The sequence below is a fragment of the Sparus aurata genome, chromosome 8 (assembly GCF_900880675.1).
Source record: "Sparus aurata chromosome 8, fSpaAur1.1, whole genome shotgun sequence".
Lineage (NCBI taxonomy): Eukaryota > Metazoa > Chordata > Actinopteri > Spariformes > Sparidae > Sparus > Sparus aurata.
Genome location: NC_044194.1, coordinates 4,287,624 through 4,302,483, shown reverse-complemented (window position 1 = coordinate 4,302,483; position 14,860 = coordinate 4,287,624). Strand labels below are relative to the sequence as shown.

General features: G+C 41.5%; 1 protein-coding gene across 1 annotated transcript; it reads right to left on the bottom strand.

The window, feature by feature from the left end:
- Positions 1-1,350: 1,350 nt before the first annotated feature.
- Positions 1,351-5,623, bottom strand: etfbkmt (electron transfer flavoprotein subunit beta lysine methyltransferase). The gene is made up of 3 exons (XM_030424739.1): positions 5,076-5,623; positions 4,871-5,001; positions 1,351-1,970 (listed from the first exon to the last, which is right to left on the bottom strand). The coding sequence occupies exons 1-3, from the start codon at positions 5,366-5,368 to the stop codon at positions 1,621-1,623; spliced, it is 774 nt and encodes a 257-aa protein (XP_030280599.1). The 5' UTR covers positions 5,369-5,623; the 3' UTR covers positions 1,351-1,620.
- Positions 5,624-14,860: the final 9,237 nt, after the last annotated feature.

Below are 14,860 nucleotides of genomic sequence, written 5' to 3'. Positions count from 1 at the left end.
TTTTTTTTTTTTTTATCAAACAATGGATAAGATGTTAAATAATCCACAGAAAGCAACATTTTTGTGACACCCAAAAGAGAATATTATTTAGTTTTGCAAATCTTTTGTTAAGTAATCTGATTACTGTGGCAGAATTTAACCAATGACAACACTGAATCTGAACCTTTAATAAGGTGAATGTTATATAACTTCAGGTCGACCGAGGACATAATCTCTTGTTCCATGCTGCTTTGACGACATCTTTACAAAGGAGGTTGCGAAAGAGCGTCTCGCCTGTAGCTCAAGCTGTTGCGGTTTTTATATTTTATGTGCAGACAGCACTTCAAAACATCGGCTGTTAGAACAAGAGTGAAACTCCCACAGAAGCCCGAGGCGTGATTTAATAAGATGATGGCTGTGGTGCGTTGATGTTCATGAGAACTTGAGTTCGTGACTGAAACTCATTTGGTTTGGAGTTGTTGTTGATGACTTCACTCTGGCAGTGATTGATGTGTTCATGTAGATGAATAAGAGAATCCCTCACGGACGGAGTAGGACACCGTCAGGAATTGATTTTTCCACTCTGAGTGATACGATAAGTTCCACACCACCTTTACACACACACACACACACACACACACACACACACAGTAGTATAATGTGATCATAGCAAGTAATTGCTGTATAATCTGTATGTAGCCACAGATAAAAGAATTAATCATGTAACCAAGTATACAACGCTTCTATTGTTTTTTTTAAATGCAGTGAGAAGAGTGGTCGAACAGAAGGGGATGTTATCAAAAAGGGAAACTTGTTCTAAAAATAAACTAAGGCCAGAGTTACTAAAGGCTAGCGGTTTTTTAAAAAACAAAACAAAACCTGGACAGACAGACAGACAGACAGACAGACAGACAGACGTTGCTGTGGTTGTCGGGCACGGCTGTGTGCAGCTGTGGTTCCAGGATAGAAGGAGGGGAGTTCCAGGGAAGAACACCCGCATCAGCAGAGTGGAGGAGAAGTAAGGATGAGACCACGAAGCCGCAGGGGAGGTGGGTATTTCCACGACAAACGAACACTTGTTTCGTAACACAGACACACACACACACACACACACGCACACACACACACACACACTGTCCTTAGCCAGATAGTTACATGAGGTAACGTAAATACATAAAATAAGTGTTTGACCACTTATTTCATGAATCTATTTTAATGTGATACCATTTCACTTTGTTTCATAATTGCACATTTGTGCATTTTAAATTAAACATTTGAAGGATTCATATTAACTACCGATGCTTAGACTGTGTTTGTTTTTGTAGCTAAGAGGACTCATCCCATGATTTTGGACAGAAGTTAAACAAAATATTCAAGAAAAAGAGAAAATGTTTAATTCTTTATGTAAATCCAAATAGAACAATAATCAAACATCCTCATATAATGACTTTGCTTTGTCATTCTGTCTATTTGCACCCTGAGTATTAAAACATATCAGGAGATAGTTGCAGGCATTCTCATCATGAGGAAGAAAATAATTACAAACTGCTCACATAAACACCTCACACAGTTCTTTTGAGTTCATGTGACATATTAAATTACATTCAAACATTAAAAGCAGAGTGGATCCTCTTCCGGTCCTCACAGTTCAGGACGGTAGCACCAAACACCGCTGCAGGTCAGACCGTAGTTCTCCTCTCTGACGGACTCGGGCAGCTCAAACTGAGCGAGCAGACGCAGAAGTCGTCGGATGCCGTGCTCCTCAAACTGGGCCCTCCCCGGGTCTCCGATCAGGACTTGGGTGTTGTGGGTGTTGATGCAGTGGTCCAACCAGCTGTGGAGGCTGGTGGCGAGGGCCTCGTCGTAGAACATGTCACCCAGCAGGATCAGGTCGAAGGCCTCGGCCGGCGAACCAATCATGTTGTTGGTGAGACACACAGGCGGCTCAAGGCCGTTCAGCTCCGAGTTCATGTGGGTGGCGACGGCTGCAACTGTAACACAAACAGACATATTTACTTTACCCTCTACTGCACTACAGTCTGTGGCGTGACGGACAGAATCACACTTATTCTGTCAGAAACATTATAATGCACATGACATCGTGACGCAGCAATCAGAAGTATTGAAACTGAGATTCAGCAAATTGTTGCATCTGCACGTACCATTCAGTCACTTTATTGACCACGGACCCCTTATAAAGGGGCGGCTGTAGCTCAGTGGGTAGAGCTGCTGGACTAGTGATCGGAAGGTCACTGGTTCGAATCCCAGCTCCCCTGGGGTGGAACTGAGCTACATGTCGAAGTATCCTTGAGCACAGATACTGAATCCCAAAATTGCAAAAAAAAAAACAAGATCCAGCCTCTGCCATCAGTAAGGGTCCTGCGATTCAGGGTGTACCCTCAATGTAGCGTGTTACATTAAGAACAAAGGTCAGATATTATACTGCATAACAGTCTAGTCTTAAAATGGCATAGCAACCTGTGCATAAAAAATAAATAAATGTAAAAATCGGGGAATCAAATCGAGGATTTGGAGAATCGTGACACTCCTATTAACCACAAAGGGGTAGTGTAGATCATACGGCAGCTGTTGACAAGATATTGTTGTCATAGATATAAGATGCAAGTGCAGCATTTTTGACAGCGTACACACACTTCATCAAAGCGTTCCCAAGCGCATAGCCCACAGTAACTGGATTTGGCTCCAGTAAAACATCTCCGCAAGCCTCGCGGAAAAGAAAACGGAACGGAACCTTATAAAGGAAGATCTTTGCCTCAACAAGTGACTCACTCTCTGCTTTTTTTTCACAATAAGAAAAAAAACACCCCGGAGCCTTTAAGCGGAGCCTGAATGAGTGTGATTCTTCACACCAAATGCCAAACCACCCCCACCCCCATCCAGGGCACCCAGACGTCCCGTCCTGAGGCTCACTGCAGGGATCAAACGTATCAACCCTCATCTCTGCCCACGTCTGCCCTGAAGCGCTTCAGCCTGTTTCGACACATGTGAAGCACTTTGAAATTAAACGTATGACTTAAAAAGAAAAATGCACAACAAAGTGGGAAAAACTCAACTAAAGTACAAGTACAACTGTACGATTTTTAGAAGATAATGTCTTTTTTTTCTTCCATGTCATGTGACCCAGATCACTGCACAGGTCACATAGGAAACACCTTTTTGCAACGGATTTTACTGCTTCATCTATTTTATATCAATATATTTAGTAAAATTCAGCACTTATATTTCTGAGGTGAAGGATATGTTTGATCCCTGCAGTGAGCAGCTCTTTCATGTAGTCGGTGAGCTGCAGGAGGAGACAGGACGGCTGGGTGACCTGGATGAAGGTGTTGTGGGGGAAGTTTGGCATTAGGTGTGGAGAATCACACTCAGGCCCCGTTTACACCAAGGGAAGACGCAGATATTTCCCTGTGGTTTGGCCTCTCATTTACACAAAAACCCCTTTTTTATCAAAGAAAATGATTATTTCTGGCCAAAGTGGAGATTTCTGATAACGCCGGTTATGTGTTGCCATGTCAACTGGGAGAAGCGGGGTTTTAAGGTTCTCAAACGTCACATTATGCGCCAGAAAATGCTTAACGTCATGTGAGCACTCGTTGTTTACAGTTTGTTTGAAACAGGAAGTCGCTTGTGTATTCGTTGTTGTCGATTCTGATTGGCTTGCATGGCTTTATCCTTCTCCCGACACTGCTGCCCATAGGTTTGGCATAGTTATAATGGCGCCCGACGGTGTATTTATGCGGTTTGATGTAAATGATAGGGGTGGGCAAAAATATCGATATGGCAATATATCGCGATACTTTGCCGCCCAATACAATATCGATTTTTCAAATCCAAATATCGATATATCGCTGAAGAGCGACTCTGCTGTGCAGCGGGTGTATTTCTGTAGTAGAGAGAATGGCTGAGGTCTTTGCAAAATGGATGGCAAGTTAACAACGCCTCCGCAATTTAAAGTTGACGTTTGGAAGCACTTTGGTTTCAAAGTTAAGAGAGACAGCAAGAACAACGAGCTGGACAAAGAGAATATTACTGCCCGGAAATTTCATGGGAATTAATAAAAATTGAGAGGCTGTTTTGAATTAAATAGTTTTGACTCAATTTGTCCTCTGATCAATATCATCTGATGTACATATACAGGTACTTGTGTTTTCATCTTTATTTATATCGCAATATCGTGATATCGTGATACGTATCGTATCGTGACCAAAGTATCGTGATACGTATCGTATCGTGACACGTATCTTATCGTGAAGTTCTTGCCAATACCCACCCCTAGTAAATGACAACTTTTTTGAAAACGATGCTGTGTGCACAATGTTATTATTGAAACCAGAGGTCGGGAAATATTCGTTTCTCAATACTCGGCTATGTGTAAATGTGGCCTCAGGCTCCACTTCAAGTCTCCTAGGGTAATGTTTTCTGTAAAACTGAATGAAAACAGTTGTGTCTTATTTGTCCCATTTAGTAATATAGTTCAGCACTGATTTGGAGGTACTTGGCCACATGACATGGAAGCTTTTGGAAAAAAAAAAAAAAAAAAAAAAGAAGCCATTATCTTATCTATAAATACATAACACATCAAAACAAGTGTGCTCCATGATATAAGTTTAGTGTTGTTTTTTCAAAATTATGTATGAAGAAAAATCGTGTTTGTGTGAATCAAACAAACAATAGTGGTAATTTATTGATGGTCCCTAAATCAGCCTCCAGTGCAGCGAGGTTCTGGGAGCTGAGCTACCCGTCCTCCTGCTGCCAACACCGGGTGAAACTGAGTAACAGGTGCCGCTGGGTGTCTCCGGAGTGAATACCTGTCCAACATCAAAACTTTAACTCACTCCACCTCAGGTTTAAAGTACACAAAGATGCATACCAGCGTCAATATCATTTGCAACAACATGAGCAGCTCCGCTCAGTTTAGCAGCGATGGCTGAGGCTCCACAGCCGCTCCCCAGGTCCAGAACCGTCTTACCCCGACACACCGCGGGGTTGTCCAGCAGATACCTGCAGACAGAGCAGCAGGTGAGAGTTCTCCCAGATATTAAACGCGGATGTTTAACATTAGGGTGAATGATAACCTTGAGAGCGCCTGTCCTCCCGGCCAATAAATAGCCCAGTACGGGTCGTCGAACGGCCACAGCTCCGGTCTCTCTCTCCAGAATCTGCAGTTTGGGGTGAAGAGCCGCAGTTTGACCTCCGGGGTCAGACTCTGCTGTCCGACTGTCTCCGTGTTCTCCGAAATAAATCTCCTGATGTCCTCGACAGACCGACAGCTGACTGACAAACACCGATGTCTACTCGTCTGTTTAAACGACCCGATACATGTTTTAATAAGTCGGACATATTTCTGTGGCGCCAACGGTCCAAACATGATCACAAAGTGGAGAACCTGCTAGCTTCGTTGCTAGCTAGCTTTCTAGCTAGTTAAGTTCTGTTTGGAGCCGATTTTCATGTTTCCTACTGCAGCTGAACATAATGTGTCCCCTCTTAACATCACAGCTTTGACGGATAAACGATGACAGAGTTGTTAAATTTAAATTCGGCTTGAAACGAGACGATTTATTATTGTTTTCCACACGGACGCAAAATAATGGCGGACTGTTCCATCGACCCCCGGAACACGAAACAGACAACCTTCGTTCCGCTCAAAAAAAGGTTCCCCCACAGTATGTGTTAGAATTTGAACGAGTTACTATAAAGTAATAATATGAATCAATCTATAATTATTTACATGTATGTTTTAATATAACTTCAGACAATTATCTGTTTACTGGGAACACTTTTCTTCTTTGTCTTTTTGATAATTAACAGCATTGCACATAACAGGCTAGGACAGGCGTTACACTGCCATGTTAATGTGCACCTTACTCTAAAACAGAGTGATAATATTTATGACTCAATAACCAGTCACCTGGTCTAATATAATTATGTTTTCACATCAAATGATTGTATTTATGTCGGCCAAAATCACAATCACATTATCTCAGTGGGCTTTACAGTCTGTGAAGCGAATGGCATCCTCTGTCCTTTGACCCTGGAATCAAGAAAACTAATAATTGTTTTAACTGGGGGAAAAAGATTGAAGATGCTCCAGGAAGAGCCACAGAGGAGGGAGCCCACTGCATGAAAGGGCAAGAATCCAGAAATATTACAGATGGATATCTCTGATATTTCCTCAACATTTCTGTTGCATATTCCATTTTTTTATTAATTTTTTTAATATGTGCCATATCTCATCAAATACACGAGGACTTACAGTATGTAATGCCATGTATGTGTTGTTCAAATATGACCTCATGTCTCGTCTGGAAATATCTACTCTGAGTATGTTTTTCAGAATATGGATATATGTGTTAATGGCATATCTGTAATTGACAAATACAATACAAATATAGTTCATGTCATTACTCTGGATTCTCTACAACTTTTATATTTAGCAGATGAAACACAAGCATGTCTGACAGAACGATATATGACTGTAAACAAGGTGGTGACAGGCGCTCTGCTGCAAAACTATAACCAGTTTATTAAAAGGTGAATTCTGGCAGAAAATTTAAAGATTTCAAGATAATATTATCCATCTCAGGACGGATCTATGCAATATCACTGAACTTTTATTTCATTATTGACTGTGAGGAAAATTCTCAGATGTCCCTTTATTATTTTGATATGTTGTTCTTGCCATTGAAACCTAACAAATATAGACACAACATTAATATGTGTGTGGGGTGGAATCCTGTGTCTGTGTGCTGCTGGCATGTGTTCTGTCTCATGACACCCATGTGACTGCAGATTATAAAAGGATGTATTGTGTATATGGTATAAGGAATTCATCTGGAGGGGGTTGATGAGGGCTGTATGTTAGTGTGATGACCTCGGGTTGACATATAACAGGCAGAGCTCTCATCTGCATTAGACCATCGACTTATATTCAGTTGCTACGACCGGACCTACATGCGGCATTTTAGGCTATATATTACAAAATCTAAACAAGACAAATTCAATCAAAAATACACAAACAAGATGACGTGCATCAAACTCATCTAGGACCAGATGTTAAATGTGAAAATGACTCTCTGTGTGTGTGTGTGTGTGTGTGTGTGAGCAGTCATACACAACACACTCTTTATCCCGTGGCAGTGGGGGGCAACTGGAGCCCGCGGCGGTAATTACAGCATCCCTTATGTTCCCATCTTGTGTAAAGATATTGCTTTGTGATGGAGGATGTGGAGTCCTAATGGATACTTACCCGGAGCTGACCCCTGTGGGCAGGACCAGCACACCAGCAGATCTACTCGGGGATTGTTTTAATAGATGGCGGCTGCCTATCAGGGCCAGCGGGTGGAGTGACTTGATTTCATATGGGAATTGCAACCTTGAGCCTCGGGTCCATGCATCAGCGCTGCAGGAGTGCAACAGTGTGTTCGCCTTGTGAAGCTGAAGGAGATCAGATATACACGGACCTTTGTCCTCCATTATCAGGGTGGTGATTCAGGCATCTTTTTATAGTGTCACATATGATTTGCTCATTCCGAAGGCCTCAAATTTAACACTTCAAAAGCAATTTAAATCTCGAGGCTGCTGAGACAAGGAGGTAACTATTTTCAGGGAGTCGAGGACGTGAAGGTCATGAATAATGCTACACGACTTGCTCTGGATAATATGTGTGGCTCTATCTAACAAGGACGTTTCTTATTCAGTCGTGAAGAACGCAATGTGAGAAAATGGTAACAGCTCATTCTTTCCCACTGTGATTAGTTTTTATGATTTCAAGCCACATAAGATAAGTGAGATAAGACTCCTCTGATCTCTGGGGGGGATTTAAGGTGTTATAGCGGTACAAAAGAGAGCAGATGTGTGTGTACATATAGTAAGATGCAAACAGATTAAAAACAGAAGAGAGTAAATAGAAATAGCTTATTATGTGCTTTCTAATCCTTTCCAGCCTGTAAACTTTTGTTGTAATTAAGAGTTTTTCTTTTAAAAACAACAAGGCTCAAAAAACTGAATCTTCAAGCCTTCAAGCTCTTTATTTCACAAATTATTGCACGTTAAGTCTGTACGCGTGTGCTTTTTCTTCCATTTCTCATGTTTTTAACTAAAAAAATGTATATTTGTCCTCCACAGCATGATCCTCAAATCATCTTGTCCTTCCTCTGCCCGTCTCTCTCGACCTTCTCCCACCAGCCACATTCCTTCAGACAGATAAGAGCGCCACTCATTGATGAACTCCCCCCAAATAAAAACGGCTTCACCAAACCGAACGTTTCTTTTCACCGGTTGACTGACACTCTCCCCCACCCGTTTACAACTTCATTTGTCTGCGTCTTATTATCCCACATCCCTGGAGTTTGGTCACGCAGAGACGATTCACTTAATACCGTCGTAGCGACTGAAAACCAGTCGCTTGTCTCGTGCAGATGAGAGTTGGTCAAAACACAAGTTTCCACACAATATTACCTTAATTGCTTCAGCAGTGCCTAGATGTTGACTGGAGGCGCGTGACCTCGACAAAGGCGCCTTTGTCGAGGTCACGAGGTTACATCTGGACCACTTCCATTATCTCCACTCTGTCCACAGGTTAACATACGTTTAACATGCACGAACATCCCATAGTTTATGTTTCGTATATCAACCGTCGTCAGAACACACATCCCCAGGAGAGGTTACACAGAAAGGTCACAAAAACACTCTTCAGGATGAACTCCTCAGACGAGAGTCTGCTGTCTTATCTATGTTTGGTTTTCAACCCTCTCCATCACATGCACTCTGCAACTCTGGACATAAACCACGAGAGGCCCACAGACACCTGAGGGAGGAAAGTTAAGTAATAAAGTGCGGTAGTTCTTCAAACATTGCCAGGGACCTGCGGGAGTCCTTGAAGGATTCCCAGATGCAAACATTAAATATTTGAAATGGTTTCATTCCAGTTTGGAGGTCAAAATCATGAATCTTCTTTGGTTTCCTGCAGACGTAGTTTGGAAAATGAGGTGAAAACTAAACAACAGCATTACAGGAGCACAAGGAGTGATGTGTGATGTGTGATAGGTGTTGTTTTCTTTTTGTTTTTGGGTACAAGGTGCACTGGAGAAACATTCGACATATTTTCTAGAGGGTGAAATTTCAGCGTGGAAACTGATTTCACTGAACGGCACACACAATGGAGGAGCAGCGCTTTTATGACTTCAACACAAGGCAAAACGTTTCCTGCTCAATTTGTAAAGCTAACTCCAATTAGGAGGTCATGCTGACCTGCACACACACACACACACACACACACACACACACACACACACCTCCACCCTCAGCTACGACTTTGTCATAAACAGCAGAAGCACAGGAGAGCTGATTCTGAGTGTCTGCTTGAGGACAGCGTGATCTGTATCTGTGTGAGGCTGCACTTCAGTTAAATTAATAATAATCCTTATTATTAACATACAGTAGAAGTTGACCTTTAATTCTTTAAAAAAGTTTTAGTTGTAAATATGGAAAAAAGCTACGATGATGTAACACAGTGACTGCATTTGTAGAAGAACACGACAGAAATGACTGAAATGAACTGAAGCAGTCAAACTTACAAGTAAAGAAATGCTGTTGCTCCCCCTGCTGGTCAGTCTGGTTATTATTTTTAAAGAATGGAAAATCATTCCTTTCTGTTTTATTCAAACACTGATCTGTGTGTGTGTGTGTGTGCGTGTGTGTGCGTGTGTGCAAGTGGAACAAAGCCATGATCTTGAAAGACCTATTTGGAGATGTGATAATTACTTTGCCTTCCTGTCGAGCTCTGCTGGCTCGCGGTCTCATAATGTGAAAATTCATTCTCAGTGTTTTTTTTTTTGTCAAGACGTTCACAGCGGTGTGATGTCTGGACAAAACCCTCCTGACATGTCAGACTGCCCTTTGCCAGTCCGTGAAGACTTCAGTGAGTTTGGGACGGAGGCGCCTCCATTATTAGAAACACAGAGACGACTAGTGTGGCACTCAGTAGAGCGCATACCTCCGACAAAGTCCTGGATCGGTCACTTTATCAGGATCTGCTCCAACACTTAGTGGGGTCCATTCTGGGCCGAGACACATCCTCCATCCAAGTTCTTGTGTAATCCTGCTGATGAAGCAACAAAACAACAGACACAGGTGAATTTATAACATCCTTGGTGGAGGTGAAAGTGTATTTGCATTTACACTGAGAGAATGAGGAACCACTCACACTGATACGGTTCAGTTTCGATATCAAACAGTCTTTAAAAATCAGTGCCGGAGGGAGGACGTGTGTGGGTAATTTATGTAAGTTAAAGTAGCAATGCCACACTTATACTCAATCGTCCTGCATTCTAAATGTGTGTAATCCTTATTTGCACTCACAAAATTCCTGCTATGAGTTTTATAATTTAGATTATTAGGTGTTGAGTAGCATTTTATTGTTATTGAGAGCTGTGGAGCTAATTTTAAGAGAGTGCTGTAGTCAGTATTTTTGTACATCAGGTTTCTTCGTCTCAAAGTCTGAGTTTTTTTCCCCCAGTTCTTACATATTGCATCTTTCATCTGTAAGTCAAATCTTACTATCTTTTTGTGGGTAAAATCTTAATTTGAAAAGTAACTGTAGTTTTCAGGTTACACAACTGTAGGGGCCTAAATACAGTCAATGTGATGTTTAAGTCGTTTACATTTAAAGATTTAAGTTCATTTGTATAACAGAAATTCACAGGGATTAAGAAGCAAGTGGAAAGAATATTTAAGTTATTGCACTTTTGTATTGTCACAGTTTATATCTGCAGATGTTGAGGACAAAACTCTCAGAAGAATCAGTGGCAGAACACCAAAATGTCACGATGGTCTTTGTTTTCACTCCCCCAATGTTCCACGTCTTCACTGCATAATTACTCAACTTCCAGTAACTCTTCAAAATCTGTGTGTGAATGTGTGTGTGTGTGTGTGTGTGTGTGTGTGTGTGTGCTCTCCTATTTGGCCAGAACCCATGCGTCAGGATGCAGTTTGGTGTGTCGTCTTCCTGTTTTCGCCGTTTTGGCGAGATTTGGCATCTCTATCTGGCAAACTGTGTATGAGCTTTTTTCAATATGACATCATTCCTATCTCTCAGTGTTCTGTTTGTCCCAGTATGTAGGATAGCACATTCATATTCAAAGGTCAATACAGGTCACATAGTCTGGCCGGATTCACAATATAGTCTGTCAGTATTTTTGTACATCAGGTTTCCTCGTTTTCTTTTCCTAATTCTTACATATTCCATCTTTCATCTGTAAATCAATCCTTATTAGCTTGTTTGTGGGTAAAAATCTTTATTTGTTACACAACTGTAGGAGCCTAAATATAGTCAATGTGATGTTTAAGTTATTTACACTTAATGATTTAAGTTCATTTGTATAACAGAAATTTACAGGGATTAAGAAGCAAGTGGAAAGAATGTTTACCTTTCTGCACGTTCGTACTCTCAGTTCTTATCTGCAGTGAAGCAATAACTTCAAATGTCTTTAAATGTGTGGATCATTTAGTTTAAAAACTTTAAAAATTCCCCCTTATTATGCATTTGTAATATTTTGGAGGTCGGTAACGACGATAATCATTTTCTAGTCACTGTGCTATTTTATTTAAAAACCCTGGGGGGGGATAGTTGGTGGAGGAGAGTCGAGCCAGACACTTTTTTTCACCTCTTACTGTGGAACAATTCTTGCTTTAGTCAATAACAGTCTTGAAATGGACAATTTCTCTGTACCGCTTTTTTTTTTTTTTTTGTCGAAGTAATCTGAGCGGTCCTGTGGATTTCTTTTGATTCGGATGACGAAGGGGATCTTCAGAGCGTCAAACTAATGCTTCACTTCAGTGGAAATAACAACAATATTCCCCCTGAATTGTAGAAGAAGTATAAAGCAACAGTAAATGCAGTGCGAGTTATCTCGTATACAGCAGGCCTGCTCTGCTGAAGATGAATAAAAGCATCTCGCGCTCTCATTTGTGCTACATTTTAAACCAGACACCTAATTCTGGTTAAATAAACACACTCTCCTTTTGGCTGTCTCTGTTTGTCCTCAAGCAAAATTGGTTTTGGACTAATTAACTGGATTCATTAGTTGGATGGGTTCCACACTTTTTTGGTTAGTGCGGGTTGATATTGTTTGTCAAGGCAGCTCTGTTTCCTCCAGGCTCGCTGGGTGAATAATGTCAAAGCAGCGTTACTTGATGTTCTGCTCCATTATGATCATTATGATAATGGGAATCTAACCTCGCTGACCCGCTGCATACGGCCCCTCGGAGCCGGCAGGCGGTTAACTCTCTGTTTACTGTCGACTCACAGCGCTGACTCCTGTTGAGAGCGATGAGTCGTCCTCGAGCATCCTAACTAACTACACCAATTGAGAATATTCTCTTTCATGTGAACTTGAGCGGCATCACAAGCCCGAGGTCGTGAAGATATAAGCCTGGCAATCCCGTGATCATTTCTAACGCGTACGAATAAAAAGAACTTACAGAATTGTGGACGGTTTCGCGGTCACAGCGCTCTCTCCAGTCACCTATACACAGGCTGATCTTTGATAACATAGGATATAATGCAAAGTGAGCTCAGGGCCATCAGCGTTCATGTAGCTATTACCATCACTGGAGGACAGGATGCCAACAAGTTCACTGAAAGCTATAATTTATATTTCATAACGTTACCTCGGAGGTAAAGCCACAGCGTGATGAATATCAGTCCCAGGTTGAGAAGTAACAGTTTGTTATGATTATGAACTGCCATTTGGCGCAAATCACAGAGAAAACAGAGGAAAACCTCAGACACAGTTAGAAGGGTTTAGTCAATAATTCAAATTCAATTCACGATTTAAAAGCAGGAAGTAAACGCTCAGTTTAAATCCAGGTAACAGCAGATACTCACTCAGTATTGCTTTATTATTAACTGTAATATTTTATCCCCATATGTTCAATCATCTGTCATGTTCAGCTGATCTTCTGTGCTGCAACTGAAGGGCCCTCATGAACTGTAAGGGAAATTCTCCTTGTCGAGGTAAAGAGTTGAATTACAGACTCTCTTTAATACATGCAGCACGGAGAGAAGACCCACAGTGCTCTCTGCAGTCTAACAGATTGTCTTGATATACAGAACCGATGCAGACACATTTCCCCAAAGCAGCGCTCCTCTGATGTTTGTGTCTATCTGACTTCCCCAGAGCAGCGACCCTTTCATGCTTTAATGGACACTTAGTGTTAGTTAAATAACTTCCCAGTCTGGGATCATTAAAGTAATTCTATCTATCTATCTATCTATCTATCTATCTATCTATCTATCTATCTATCTATCTATCTATCTATCTAACTTCCTGCCTGTTAACAGCTTAGGCAAAGAGAATTACACCACATGACTTCCTGACCCTAAAACCCCCCCACCACCCGAGGAGAAAGGGAATCTCCTGTCCCTCTCACACAGCAGCCCCATTCACACCGCCGTTTGGATGCAGGGATCCAATCATTGATTGGAATTTATGCGTCTGCAGTTCAGAGATTGGCTGACAGCAGGGTCGTAGGTCACCCATGAGTCCCTCCCCCTCAGACATATCCAAATATCTTTTACTATTTCTATTTTTACCTGAAAAGGAGTCTTTTTTGCATGTGTGTGTTTAAATTTAACTGGAAGTCAACTCCAGTTTTGTCTCTATGTTACCTATGCACACTCAGTAGCCTGCTTGAGTAGCTTTTTAAAATATAAATTGCAGCATAGTGGCCAAAGGTGCAGGAGAAAAAAGAGCTCACCGCCTGTTTTAACAGATGAATTAACAGTGCAGCGGTCTTATGAAATCAGCAGAACATCAGAGAAACGTCAAAACTACCTCTGCTCCTGCTCTCATGTTAATATTTCAAGATAACAGTCTGCAAGCGTGTTCATGTAACTGGTCACACTGATGTAGAATGATAAATTGAGACCAAATTATGCACATGAACGACTTTTCTTTCAGGTGGACGTGACCGATATGTTTCAAACACAAGTGAACTGATGAACACAGCCGGCAATTAATAAAGAATCACTTTTTCATCATCAATTTTTGAAGAGTGACAGGACTTTTAATCGAGCACAGTTTTTGTCGATGCTAACTTACAGATTACATGGCGAACTTGTAGGAAATTACTGAATGTGCCTGTTTTTTTCACCAACATGTCGCTTTAAAGCTTTCTCCACACTTCCAGGAACAACAGTTTGGTAAAAGTAGTCACATAAGGGTCTAGAAATACTGGAAACCTTCCAGAATGTGTATTTTTTTTCAGTAAAATGTTGCGTACAACCCCACAAATCCAGAAAAACAACTAAACATGAGCTCAGGCGGTAGCTTCAGCCGTGAATGAGGATTTTCTGCTGACTTTACACCACACGAGCTGCAGTTTAAATAATACATACGGCCATACATAAAACATACTGCAAACTGCTTATTAAGTCATCATATACCCTAAAAACCGTATTTTCCCACCTGCCTTGAGAAAAAGCAGCTCCGGCTGCTCCCCGAACACGTCGGACTCGGTTGACAAATATGCACAGCAGGGCGCCTGCAGAAGGACCTGCAGGGAAATTCAGAAAGCATAATTTATTTACAGAGCTTACTCTTTGATTAATACAGATCAAAACAATGAGCTGCACTGAATTGATTTTTTCTCCTCCAACTTATTACAGCATGTGATTGGGGGAACAGAATCAAACAACGTGCTCGAGCTGGAAGTGGCTTCACAGGCGATGCCAGAGGACAGACCGATGTGCTCCACTGTCAAAGGGAGCGGATAAAACAAAAGTACACAATGGTATCTCTTAGATATTCTTGTATTACTAGCGACTCATTTCTCCTGTTATGCAAATACCCCAATTAAT